The sequence below is a fragment of the Cetorhinus maximus genome, chromosome 4 (assembly GCF_964194155.1).
Source record: "Cetorhinus maximus chromosome 4, sCetMax3.hap1.1, whole genome shotgun sequence".
NCBI classification, from domain to species: Eukaryota; Metazoa; Chordata; class Chondrichthyes; order Lamniformes; family Cetorhinidae; genus Cetorhinus; species Cetorhinus maximus.
Window position 1 is genome coordinate 31,333,712 of NC_135882.1, and position 14,712 is coordinate 31,348,423.

The following is a 14,712-nucleotide window of genomic DNA, read 5'->3' on the forward strand; positions in this document are numbered from 1 at the left end:
TTATGTCTACGTTTAATAGATTAATACTCCAAAGTTAATAAAAAGGATTCACATACTGGAGTCTGCAAGATTTTAATACATTTTTATGTTTTGTTTTATAAAATGAATGGGAATTACTGACCAGTTCTCATAACAGCATGCAGTTATATGTAACTTTTTAAGTCGTGAATGTCCGAACCAACTTCACTGGTTTGTTAGCAGACAAAATTTGCATTAAACTGAAACTTTTCTCATATTTCTATCAAAAGCTCAATCAAAGAGGTAAGTTTTAAGGAGCTACTTAAAGGAAGATGGAGAGTGAGAGAGCGAGAGTGGTAGAGGTTTACAGAGGGAATTCCAGAGCATAGGGCCGAAGCAGCTGAAGGTAGCCCGCCAATGGCGGAGTGAAGAAAATTGGAGATGAACAAGATGCCAGAATTAGAAGAGTGCAGAGATTTCGGCGGGCTGTAGGGCTAAAGGATGTTACAGAGACTACGGGGTAACGAGATCAAGGGCATGGAGGGATTTGAAAACAACAATGAGAATTTCAAAATCTAAATATTGCCAGACTAAGTGGTGAATGCGGGCCAGTGAACACAGGGATGATAGCTGAACAGGCACTTTTTGCACTTGTCAGGAAAATCTTCCAAATATTTAGTTGGAACAAATTCCTGTTCATCCAGTATTGGATGTCGAACAAGCAGTGTGACAAATCAGTGACAGTGGAGAGAGGTGGATATGAGCAGCAGAGTGTTGAATGAGCGCAAATTTACTGATGGTGGTGGATGTGAAGCCATCTGGGAGACGGCACTGGAATAGTCAAGATCTCTAGGTAAGAAAGCTTGAATGAAGGTTTCAGCAGTGGATAGACTGAAAAGAGGAGCACATGGAACATGTTACAGAAGTAAGAGATCTTAGCAATAGAGAAAGGATGGGGTCAAAATCTTATCTTAGGGTCAGATAGGACCCTAAGGTTGCAAACAATCTGGTTTAAATTAGCCAAGTAGCAAAATTTGAGTTGGTGGCTAGTGAGTGGAGTTTGTGGTGAGGACGAATGACAGTGACTTCCGGCTTCCCACTATTTAATTGGAGGAAATATATGCTTATCTAATACTGGATGTCAGACAAGCAGCGTGACAAATCAGAGGCAGTGGAGGAGTCGAGAGAGATCATCTGACCTGGGTGTTTTCAGTGTGCATGTACAACCTGACTGTTTTCAAATTATGTTGCTGTGGGACAGCACGTAGATTAGAAATAGGATGAGACCAATGATAGATTCTTGGGGAATTCCAGAGGTAGTGATGTGGGAGCTGGAGAAAGCCATTGCAAGAGACTCTCTGACCATGCCTAGATTATTGGGAAACCATGTTTAAAGGTTATAAAAATGCCTATATGCTTTCAAAAAGCATGCCATTTTTATTCATTCATGGGATGTGGGTATTGTTAGTAAGCTCAGCATTTATTGCGGATCCCAAATTGTCCTTGAAGTCTGGAGATTAGTTACTTGCTACAGAATATCTATACAGAATATTTATGACTAGCTCAGTTAAGTTTTTGGCTACTTCACTGCGAATGGAATTGAACACTGCAATCATCAACGAACATCCCCACTTCTGGCCTTATATTGGAGGAAAGTTCACTCAAGCAGCTAAAGATGGTTGGGCCAAGGACATGTCACGGCAGAATTTCCTCAGTGCTGTTTGAGGACTGAGATGATTAGCCTCCAGCAACCACAGCCTCCTTCCTTTGTGCTAGGTATGACTCCAGCTAAAGGAGAGCTTTTGCCCAGATTCCTAATGACTTCAATTTTACTTGGTCACCTTGATGTCACCTGTAATTCAGCTTCTACCCATGTTGGGGAGTGTCGAGGGGGCATGAGGTTAGCTCGGTTGGCTAGACATCTAGCGTATGGATCAGATTAACACCAACAGTATGGGGTTTAATCCCTGTTCAGGTTGAGGTAGACTTGGGGGTCAGCCTCCTTATTGATCCTTTAGCAAGAAAAAAAACATGGCATTTTGCCACGGTTTGGCAAATAATCACCGAGGACAGAGAGCTCAAGAGGAAGATCCATGTTTGGACCAAAGTTGTAATGAGATCTGGAGCTGTGTGGTCCTGGTGTAACCCAAACTGAGCATCGGTGAGCATGTTTCTGAGTAAGCACCACTTGGTAGCACATCAATGATGCCTTCCTTCACATTGTTACTGATTGAGAGTAGATTGATGGCAGGTAATTGTTTGGAGTGGATGTGCCATGCTTTTTGTGGACTGGGCAATTTTCCACTGTGAATAATCAACTATTTCAAAACACTGTACTTTGATATTTCATTACTGCCTCTTAATACTAATGATCATAACTTAATGATCAAGATTAATAGAATCACTATGTAAACTAGATACAGATGGGGCAAATGCAGGTTAAGTGAAGATCTAAAGATTTATGTTTTACGAAATCCAAAAAGTATGCTGTGGTATACTATTTTGATTCTATATTATTTGATATTTAACTATGAACATTTAGTATTTATTACTGGTGATTTTTAAGCAAAAATGAAATTCTATGGTGTTTTGTTAATTGAGTTTTTGTTGTGGAAGCTTAACATTCTTGGAAGGGGAGAAATTTCAAACGTTTCTGTCACAGCTTTGAAGATTTATCAGACCTGAATAACTAAAAGGATGGAGATGTTTTTGAGGGAAGTCAAAATTTATTTGCAATCAAATTGTTTATAAATATATATAACACATTTCATAGTTCCTGTTCCTATTGGTATGGTTTTTATCAGTATCATCTGGCCCAGGGCTGTTCCAAAAATTGTTGTTAACTCTCTAAATTTGTACCATACTGGTATGGTGATGGTAAAAAAAGAATTTACTTTGTTTAACTGCATTAACTTGAACTAGTGATTTTTTTTTTGTAAAGGTTGGTGATGATAAGACCATCAAACAGTGGAAAATGGAAAGTCCTTCATTTGAAGAGCAAGAAGAACCAATACACACAATACTAGGCAAGGTATGCCACATTTTGTATAATAATTGATAAATGAAAAATGACTGGCAGGAATCAGCAATTTCAGGAAATGAATCTCAGTTATGCTGGTTGTTTTTTGGCATCCTTATCAATGCGTGTTAGTGAGTAATGTAAGGTCACATCAAGTCACTAGATATTGTAGGAAAAGTTCTCCAAAGAAAAACATTCTAGGGTTCTTGCTTGTGGGGGTTCCCCTTTTTCCTCAGAGACCTTCCCCACACTCAAGTTCGTGATACAAGATTGACAATTGCTTTATTGAATCAGCCACAACCCCACAGTACAAAACCCAACATTTAAAACTACCTATTCCCAGTACCTGACACAAAGTCACCATGACTCGGTTAAAACTTACAAAAACACAGGCAAAACACCACACCCTGTCCTGAAACATTAAAAATGCCCTCAGACTAATATCACCAAGATATGGCTGAAACAAGTTACAGGTACTGAAAAAAAACACCAAGTTTTTGCCCCAAACCTTTACAAAACCCTCAGAGCAATATCACTAAGATTTGGCTGGAACTTACAATCCCCAACATGGCTGCTCTGTCCGATGTTGACTGTAGGCCTGAGTCAAGGTGACTAGACTTGACCCTTCTTCCAACTGCAGCCCAAAACCTTCAGGCCAGTATCACCACGATATGGCTGAAAACACTTAGAATCCCCAACGTGGCTGGCCTGTCCGGTGTTGACTGTATTTTTTTTTTTGCAAAAATATACTTTATTCATAAAAAATCTTCAATCACATTCAAAACCATTTCAAAAACAACATTACAAGGGTACAATCCAGGTTAAACTTTTACAAAATGTATCACCAGGTGCATCAGTACAAACAATATTACAATCATTTACAGCCTTTCATTTTGATCTGTACAGCCCGAGGGGCTCTAAACAGTTCCCAGTCTCTCGGTGCGCTGTGGTAGAAAGCTCTTAGACAGCGACCCTTCCCCATTGCGCCTTTGCGGCAGCTGCCCCAAGCTTTAGTGCGTCCCTCAGCACGTAGTCCTGGACTTTGGATTGTGCCAGTCCGCAACAATCGGTCGGGGACAACTCTTTGTGCTGGAAGACCAACAAGTTTCGGGCAGACCAAAGCGCGTCTTTCACCGAGTTGATGATCCTCCAGCTGCAGTCGATGTTTGTCTCGGTGTGTGTCCCTGGGAACAGCCCGTAGAGCACAGAGTCCTGTGTCACAGAACTGCTCGGGATGAACCTCGACAGCAACCACTGCATCTCTCTCCAGACTTTCTTTGCAAAGGCACAATCCACAAGGAGGTGAACAACGGTCTCTTCCCCACCACAGCCACCTCGAGGGCAACGTGCAGAGGGGGTGAGACTCCTGGCGTGTAGGAAGGATCTGACGGGGAGGGCCTTTCTCACCACCAGCCAAGCTACGTCTTGGTGCTTGTTGGAAAGTTCTGGCGATGAGGCATTCTGCCAAATGACTTTGACAGTCTGCTCGGGGAACCATCCCACAGGGTCCACCCTCTCCTTTTCCCTCAGGGCCTCTAGGACGTTACGTGCTGACCACTGCCTGATGGACTTGTGGTCAAAGTCCGGTGTTGACTGTATGCCTGAGTCAAGGTGACCAGACTTGACCCTTCTTCCAACTGCAGCCCAAATACTCAGATCTGCTCTGCTTTTATAATAATTTAACTCAGACATGTCGAAACATATTTCCTGTTATTCGAATATCCATTTAACTGATTCCACGCAAAGGGCAGACAAATGTCATCAGCTCCTGCTGGTTGAAACAATACAAGGTTTTCCATGGAAGATGTATCCAGACGAATATAATCAGTTCTCATTGTATGAGCAATTCTCTTGCTGTTTGAGATGGCACAGTAACAGCACCTGACTCCAAAGTTAATGATGGTTGAATGACCCTATTCCACTACTATTGTCTGTGGTGGATGAATAATTCCTTGAGTGTATTGTATTGATGATATGTCCTTTGTGCCACTGTGTTGGGTAATCAGACTTTTTGATCACTTTAGTCAATGTCCAAACCCTTTTGATGAGTCACCATGTTTTCACTAAATGTCTTTCACTAGTTTTTCACTAAATGGTGGTGGTAAATATTTTTCACTAAATTAATCCCTTGTTGCCCAGCCCTGTACTGCTGACTGCAGCTTATCTTTTTGAAATTTATAGTTCCAATCATGAGGTCAAAACATGTACGTGGTTTTGAAATTATGTTCCACAAATTTCCTAGTTGGAGGGGATTTTGATCCCACATGCTCTGTTGTCAGAAATGCACTTGACATAAATCCCATCCCAAATCATGGTGTTGAGAGAGTTTCATGGTTAATGCAGGTAATCTGTCATTAAATGGGTGCATCAAAAATGTTCACTTGGTTGTGCTGGTGGCAGTTGTAGCAGTGCCCAGCTGCTCTGACAAGAGCACCCTGTTTTAGAACTCAGATATCCAAGTGAGGAAGGATTGAAAATTTGAGCCGAATCTTTATTCGTTTGCAAGTATTTTTTTAAACACACTGCAAATTGTACACCTCTAACCACAACCCCACTTTCAATCTTTTTTTTAATATATATATATAAAAGCACAGGTGATTTAATACCCACCATCTAAATACAATTAACACCCAGTTGGTATACAATTAACACCCTGAGGCCTGGGAAAGACCTAAGGAACAAATTGCTTATTTTTCATGGAGCAAAATGTCCTCAAAGAAAATTATTCCCATATGTAGTATTTCGGTTTTCTATCACGGAGCAGAACGAGGAGTGGAACAGGGATTTATTGGGCATTTAAAAGTTGCTGAATAAATAATTCGTCCAGCTGATCCTATGTGTCTTGAAATCAGATGCCTTCTCATGGGCAATTGGGGATGGGCAACAAATGCTGGCCTTGCCAGCGGCAAACATTCCATGAAAGGGTAAAAAAACACACAGATGAACAAGCAGATGTGATGGAGTTTATTATACCTGTTCCATAGTTTGTAAAACTGTTCAGGCAGCAAATAAGTGTGAAAATGTAACTGCAGTTCCACCTGCCTGTACTGAAAATAGTTTAAGTCATTCCCTTTAGTCATTTGTCTCTGTTGCCACCACCTATCTATACCATAGTTTTCCTGTCTTTATGAATCAACTGAACAGGAGCAAAGTTAGAAAATGTGTTAATTAGCATTTTCCTACTGTCAACGTTTATTAAATTACCATTTTCATACCTTAAAAGTACAATGCATTTCACCCTGGCATTGTAGCAGACTTTTAGCACTGTGTGCTTGCTTAGATTTCCAAGTAAACATGATTATTATGCTTCTGCTTAGACTGTTTACACAGGAATTGACCACCACTGGAGGGATGGTGTGTTTGCAACATGTGGACAGCAGGTGGACATCTGGGATGAGCAGAGGAGCAGCCCAATCCGCTCATTTACTTGGGGTGTGGACAGTATCAGCAGTGTGAAATTCAACCCGATAGAGGTAATGCTGCTACTTCTGAGAAAAATCCTGTCATTTACTGAAAGTAAACAAATACAGCATTTGACTAGTAAAATAAACACATGGTTTTAAACATTATTGTACAGGAGATTGTGTTGCCCCTTCATGATTTAAAAAAAAATGTTCTTGAATTAAAATTGGTCTCAAGTCATCCTGTTTATCAGCCTGAAACTGGCAAGTCTCTTCTGCTTATAAAGCTGGAAGATGTTTTCCACACTAATCCCACCAGAGGGCAAGAAAAGCTGTGGAAGAAGTTTAGAGAATACACCAAGCTTATAATGCTGTTCCTGGGTTTGTGTATTTTAATTTGGTACATATTTTCAAATTATAATTTGAGAAATGCCACTGTCTGATCTTTTTGATTCCACTTTGCCTACATCACTGTATTTTAATTGCGTTGAATAAAGGCAATGTTAGATCGATGTAAGGGTCAGTGCAGGTCTACTTCTGCTTTTAGTAAATACATGGTTAGGCTACTCTTAGTGTGTTGTGTTCTTGAAGACCGGAGTGGCTTCAGTTCCGATGCCCTTTCTGAAAGACTGTATTCCTTCAGTACTGTACCAGACTGTGGGCCCAGGTTATATGCTCGAGTCTCTTGAAAAGGGCTTGAACGCATGGCCTTGGGAGGGAACATTACCATGGCAGTTTTCATGTGTGATCCATAGATGAACAACTTCTTTTGGAAGTCATGTTAAGTTTTTTTATTCATTTGCTGGGTGTGGGCATCGCTGGCTAGACCAGAATATATTGCCCTTGAAAAGGTGTGGTGAGCTGCCTTCTTGAACCGCTGCAGTTCCTGTGGTGTAGGTACACCCATAGTGCTGTTAGGGAGGGAGTTCCAGGATTTTGACCAAGTCAGGTTGGTGAGTGGCGCGGAGGGGAACTTCCAGGTGGTGGGGTTCCCATGTATCTGCTGCCCTTGTCCTTCAAGATGGTAATGGTCGTGGGTTTGGAAAGTGCTGTCCAAGCAGCTTTGGTGAGTTTCTGCAGTGCCTTGTAGATGGTACACACTGCTGCCGCTGTGCGTCGGTAGTGGAGGAGTGAATGTTTGTGGAAGGGGGATGCCAGTCAAGCCGGCTGCTTTGTCCTGGGTGGTGTCAAGCTTCTTGAGACCTGCACTCAGCCAGGCAAGTGGAGAGGATGCCATCACACTCCTGACTTGTGCCTTGTAGATGGTGGATCGGCTTTGGGGAGTCTGGAGATGAGTTACTCGCCACAGAATTGCTATCCTCTGACCTGCCCTTGTAGCCACAGTATTTATATGGTTAGTCCAGTTCAGTTTCTGGTCAATGGTAACCCCCAGGATGTTGATAGCGGGGGATTCAGCGATGATAATGCCATTGAATGTCAAGAGGCAATGGTTAGCTTCTCTCCTGTTGAGAGATGGTCCTCGCTTGGCACTTGTATGGCGGGAATGTCACTTGCCACTTATCAGCCCAAGTCTGGATATTGTCCAGGTCTTGCTGCATTTGGGCATGAACTGCCTTGATTTCTGAGGAAATGCGAATGATGCTGAACATTGTGCAACCATCAGCGAACACCCCCACTCCTGATCTTAGGATGAAAGGAAGGTCACTGATGAAGCAGCTGAAGGTAGTTGGGCCGAGGACACTACCCTGAGGAACTCCTGCAGTGATGTCCTGGAACTGAGATGATTGACCTCCATCCATCTCCCTTTGAGCTAGGTATGATTCCAACCAGTGGAGAGTGTTTCCCCTGATTCCCATTGACTCCAATTTTGATAGGGCTCCTTGATGCCACACTCGGTAAAATGTTGTCTTGATGTCGAAGGCAGTCGCTCTCACCTCATCACTGGAATTCAGCTCTTTTGTCCATGTTTGAACCAAGGCTGTAATGAACTCAGAAGCTGAGTGAACCTGGTGAAACCCAAACTGAGTGTCAGTGAGCCAGTTATTACTAAGCAGGTGCCGCTTTATAGCACTGTTGATGACCCCTTCCATCACTTTACTTATGATCGAGAGTAGACTGGTAATTGGTAATCGTCCTGGTTGGATTTGTCCTGTTTTTTTGTGTACAGGGCATATCTGGGCAATTTTCCAGATTGCCGGGTAGATGCCAGTGTTGTAGCTGTACTAGAACAGCTTGTCTAGGGGTGTGGCAAGTTCTGGAGCATAAGTCTTCAGTACTATTGCCCAAATATTGTCAGGGCCCATAGCCTTTACAGTATCCAGTGCCTTCAGCTGTTTCTTGATATCACGTGGAGTGAATTGAATTGGATGAAGCCTGGCATCTGTGATGCTGGGGACCTCCATAGGAGGCTGAGATGGATCATCCACTCAGCACTTCTGGCTGAAGATTGTTGCGAATCTTTTGCACTGATGTGCTGGGCTCCTTCATCATGGAGGATGGGGATGTTTGTGGAGCCACATTGTTTAATTGTGCACCATCATTCACGATTGGATGTGGCAGGACTTCAGAGCTTAGATCTGATCCATTGGTTGTGGAATCGCTTAGCTTTATCTATCACTTGCTGCTTATGCTGGTTGACACACAAGTAGTAGCTTCACCAGGTTGACACCTCATTTTTAGATATGGCTGGTGCTGCTGCTGCACTCTTCATTGATGTCCTGGCTTGGTGGTAATGATAAAGTGGAGGATATGCTGGGCTATGAGGTTACAGATTGTGGTTGAGTACAATTCTTCTGCTGTTGGCTCATAGTGCCTCATGGATGCCCAGTTTTGTGTTGCTAGATCTGTTTGAAATCTATCCCATTTAGCACGGTGGTTGTTCCACACAACACGATGGAGGGTATCCTCAATGTGAAGACAGGACGTCGTCTCCACAAGGACTGTACGGCGGTCACTCCTACCAAGTGGCTTGCTAGGCCATTTCAGAGGACATTAAGAGTCACCCACATTACTTACTCACATGCCTCGGCATGAGCTCAGCAGATTTCCTCCCTAAAGCACATTAGATTTTACGACAATCAACAATGGCTTCATGGTCATTAGACTTTTAATTCCAGATTTTTTTTTTATTGACGAGATTTGAACCCGGGTCCCCAGAGCATTACTCTAGGTCTCTGGATTACCAGTCCAGTGACGACACCACTACGCCACCACACACTTTGTAGACTCAGCTCTTGGGCAAACACAGCCAAAAACTACTATTCATAAATACTAAATATTGACTGAATTTATCTTGTTTAGGTAGGGTAGTTTGTAAGCTTGGACAATATGGACGTGCTATTAAATACAGTGCGAATAGCTGATGGCTTGTTCTGGGATATTTGTTAGTCTTTCCAAAAACGTATTTGTAACGTAGCCCTATGTGAACCAACTGTCTTTGTGTATTTGATATGGACAGTTCGCATTTGTTGATGAATAATCAATATGCAGTTCAGATTTACTCCTCTGCCCCAAAGTTACCTCATACTGCATCTTGGAAAAGCTCTCTGAAATCAGCAGCAAAGAGGTGGCGTCGGCTCATAGGGAAGAATTGGTGTGTGTCATTTGGCATATAAGTGAGGAACCATTTTTGTGTTAATCTTAATTGAACTTTTTCTTGTCCTTGATCCTAACCTATCTGCTGACGAGAAAGCAACCACTAATAACAGAAGTTTTAAAAAGATCAGTCATATTTTTATAGTAGCATCTATTAGCACTTGATATGCCAGTCACAACAGAATTAAAGAGAGATTAATTACTTAGATGCTCATATCTAGCTGTTTCTGCTGGTCTATGTTTTTTCTACAATTGGTTCACTGGCCGAATTAGGTTTTAAATAATTTGATCATAGCAGAATTTAATAACTGATTTCTTAATTCACTTGATCTCATTCAATTAAGGTAAATGGGTAGCTTTATGGCACTCTTTAGCATTTTTACTACTTGATGCATTATTTTCGCTTGAGGCTGGCAAGGATCCACTGACTTGCTCATAAGCTATGGGAATTTAAAAAAACAAATAAATTATTAAGCTTTCTCGTGCTTTTCTAACATAAAAATAAATATAGCACTGAAAATCTTTAACATTTTCAAACACAAGCCTGTAATTTTAGATGGTGAATCTATCAAATTAGAGCCTAATGCTTGTGCAATTGTTTGGAATCTACAAATGCTAGTTATTAGTCAGAATCAAAACGGCCAGATTTGTGACCCCAAAATATACAGAAATAAGTACTTAAATAGATGATAGAAATCGGAAATAAAAATAGAAAATGCTGGAAAAACTCAGCAGATCTGGCAGCATCTGTGGAGAGAGAAACAGAGTTAACGTTTAGAGCTCATATGACTCTTCAGAGCGGTGAGATGGTGGGGCAGTCATAATGTCACTGGATTAGTAATCTAGAGGCCCAGTCTAACGCTTTATGGACAGGGGTTCAAAAATAAATAAGTCCATGTTGTTTTGACTCTATTTATTCAGTTTCTCCTTCACATCTCTCCGCTGTGCTCTGCTGTTACTAATGCTTCTGATATCTCTTTCCACTTCAAATGTGGATTCACCCCACAGCCGCCCACCATGATTGACAAGGCCCTTGTCCTGGATGGTGAAGTAAGCTCACTGAGTCATATGGCCTGTTTCTACTCCTTATGTTCTTATATTCCGCTAACCTTGCCTGTCAGGCTTGGCAACTCTCGCCCCGAATGATTACCAACAATGTGGGTACTTCAGTTTTCGGTTGACCGGTGATGTCATTCTTCTGTGCATGAGCCGCACATCGGATGATCTCCTCGAGCATGCATCAAGCCACACGATGATGTCATTCTCAGTGTTCAGTACAATTTGCAGTTCCTTAGATGATGAGGCAGTCTGTGCCCACATGCAACAAAACTTGGACAACATCCAGACTTGAACTAATAAGTGGCAAGTAACATGTGCACCACACAAGTGCCAAGGAATGACCATCTCCAACACGAGATGGAATTTAATGGCATTGCCTTTAATGAATCCTCCATCATAAAAATCCTGGCGGAGGGGTGTCACCATTGACCAGGAACTGGACCAAAGATCAAAAATACTGTCACTACGAGAGTAGGTCAGAGGTTGGATATTCTGCGACAAATGACTCTCCTCCTAACTCCATAAAACCTTTCCACCATCTGCAAGGCACAAGTCAGCAGTATGTGGAATACTCTCCAGTTGCCTGTATGGGTGCAGCTCTAGTGTCGTTCAGGATAAAACAGCTTGCTTGATGGCACTCCAACCATCACCTTAAACTTCCTCCACCAGCAGCGCGCTGTGGCTGTGGTGTGTGCAAACTACAAGGTGGACTGCAGTAGCTCACCAAGGCTTCATTACAGGTTTGGGAAGTACTTTCAATGTCTACTACCTGGAACGGCAAAGGCAACAGGTGCTTGGCGCACCACTGCAAGTTCCATAGAAGTCTCATATCTTCCTGACTTGGACTTGTGTCTTCACTGAGGCAAATTCCTGTAACTACCCACCTAACACCACTGTGGGAGTACCTTCATAAGGACTGAATCATAGTGCAGAAGAGGCCCTTCGGCCCATCGAGTCTGCACTGACACATGGCAAACACCAGACCTACCTACCTAATCCCATTTACTAGCACTTGGTCCATAGCCTTGAATGTTAAGACGTGCCAAGTGCTCATCCAGGTACTTTTATAAAGGATGTGAGGCAACCCGCCTCCACCATCCTCCCAGGCAGCGCATTCCAGACCGTCACCATCCTCTGGGTAAAAAAGTTTTTCCTCACATCCCCCCTAAACCTCCTGCCCCTCACCTTGAACTTATGCCCCCTTGTGACTGACCCTTCAACTAAGGGGAAAAGCTGCTCCCTATCCACCCTATCCATGCCCCTCATAATCTTGTACACCTCGATCAGGTCGCCCCTCAGTCTTCTCTGCTCCAACGAAAACAACCCAAGTCTATCCAACCTCTCTTCATAACTTAAATGTTTCATCCCAGGCAACATCCTGGTGAATCTCCTCTGCACCCCCTCCAGTGCAATCACATCCTTCCTATAATGTGGTGACCAGAACTGCACACAGTACTCCAGCTGTGGCCTCACCAAGGTTCTATACATCTCCAACATGACCTCCCTCCCCCTGCAGCAGCTCAAGAAGGCGCTCACCACAACCTTCTCAAGGGCAACTAGGGATGGGCAGTAAGGGTGTTGCTGGTGACACCAACATACTGAGAATTAATGAGTTTTTAAAAAATGATAGCTTATCCTGTGCGGGTGCTGCCAACATTCATGACACAGTTCTGAAGAGCCATACGGACTCGAAATGTTAACTCTGTCTTTCTCTCCACAGGTGCTGTCAGACCTGCTGAGACATTCCAGCAATTTTTGTTTCTGTTTCTTGACACTACATTTATTTTAGCATGCAGGCAGACCTCATGGTAGTTTCCCTTGGATCCCAGGCCACTGAACGTTACATTTACATCTGCCCCTTCCAGACCTGACTATTCCAATGCTTCCTTTTGCACCACATTGATAGCAAGAGTTAAAGTATGAGGGCAGTATTTGTAAACTTGGTTTGTATTCCTTTAGGAGCGAACATTTTGAGGAGCGATGTAATCAAGGTCATGAAATGATAAAGTGATTTGATAGAGAAAAACTATTCCCTCTGGTGGGTTATTGTAGAAGAATAGGACATAATATTAAAATTAGAGCTCGGCCAGTTTGCAATAAAATCCAGAAGTAACTTTCTACGGAAAGAGTAGTGGAAATCTGAAACACTGTCCCAAAAGGTTGTGACTCCCAGGTAGTTGAAATTGCCAAGGCTGATGGAATTTTGTTTGGTCAGGCTATCAAGAGTTGAGGTACATATCAATCGTGATCTAATTGAATTTGTATATTTTGCTATATGTTTTTTCTTTGGAGAGTTACTTTGTATCCTGTGCCCTCAAGCAGCTGAATAACCTATTCCTATGTAAAATGCAATTCCATTACAATGGCTGCAAGAACCAGTCAGAGGCTAGGAATTCTATGGCAAGTAACTCACCTCCTGACTTCCCAAAGTCTGTCCACCATCTACAAGGCACAAGTTAGGAGTGTGATGAAATACTCCCGCCTTGCCTGGATGAAGCTCGACGCCATCCATGAAAAAGCAGCCTACTATATTGGCACCTCATCCACCATCTTAAACATTCACCACGCCGTCGTGCAAGACAGCAGTTTGTACTATCTACAAGATGTACTGCAGCAACTTCCAAACCTGTGACCTCTACCACCTAGAAGAACAAGGGCAGCAGACTCATGGGAGCATCACCGCCACCCCTCTAAGTTGCACACCATCCTGACTTGGAGCTTCCTCCCTAGCAGCATTCTGGTGTACTTGCAGCAGATGGTTGCAGCAGTTCAAGAAGGTGACTCGCAAGCACCTTATCAAGGGTAATTCAGGATGGGTAACAAATGCTGGCCTTGCCAGCAATGCTGACATCCCAGGAACAAATATAAATAACACAGTAATAGGAAATCCTGAAGCAGGATATATTGGAAATGAAATGTAAGTAATTCAGTCACCGTAAACCGGTGACCTTAGTTGTAGGTCTATAATCCAAAACAAAAACAGAATTTGTGTGGACTCGAAACGTCGACTCTTTTCTTCTCCACCGATGCTGCCAGACCTGCTGAGTTTTTCCAGGTAATTCTGTTTTTGTTTTGGATTTCCAGCATCCGCAGTAGTTTTTTGTTTTTATTTAGGTCTATAATCCTAGCTGTTTTTCAGTTGCCGGCTTTTATGGGATGGTTAGCTTTCTTGTAGCTGTAGTTCTGCTTTTGCTAGTATTCTAGGTTGGTGCGTCCTATAGTAGATGCTTAACTTTAATCCTGAAAAAATGGCACATTTGAACTCTGTTGTAAATTGAAGATGGTTAAATGGACTTTAAACATGTTTTGAAGTACAATGAAATAGTAGACACACCCAGGATAGCTATGCACCAAGGCTCACCTTAATTCTTGAATAGGTTTGGTTTAATTATGCATTGTTGATTTTGGGAACTGTAATGGTGCTAATGGTTGTATTCAATTTGTGTTCTATTTTAGACTTATCTTCTTGCAAGCTGTGCTTCAGATAGAAATATTGTTCTGTATGATATAAGGCAAGCAACCCCCTTGAAAAAGGTATGGCATTTAACATTTTCAATTCATAAATTGAATAGAATTAAATTGTCACATAGCTATGTTTATTTCTTTTAACACAAATTTTATCTTAACAGGTTATCTTGGACCTGCGGACTAACGCTGTGTGTTGGAACCCGTTGGAAGCCTTTATTTTCACTGGAGCAAATGAGGATTACAAGTAATTCC

At 42.4% G+C, this 14,712-nt stretch overlaps 1 protein-coding gene across 1 annotated transcript in view; it reads left to right on the forward strand.

Annotated features, from left to right (window-relative positions):
- Positions 1-14,712, forward strand: part of dcaf13 (ddb1 and cul4 associated factor 13) — a 61,547-nt gene that overhangs the window by 20,251 nt on the left and 26,584 nt on the right. The window contains exons 4-7 of the mRNA XM_078539770.1: positions 2,900-2,989; positions 6,295-6,450; positions 14,449-14,526; positions 14,622-14,704. Coding sequence (XP_078395896.1) covers positions 2,900-2,989; positions 6,295-6,450; positions 14,449-14,526; positions 14,622-14,704 — 407 coding nt within the window. The remainder of the gene's footprint in view (positions 1-2,899; positions 2,990-6,294; positions 6,451-14,448; positions 14,527-14,621; positions 14,705-14,712) is intronic.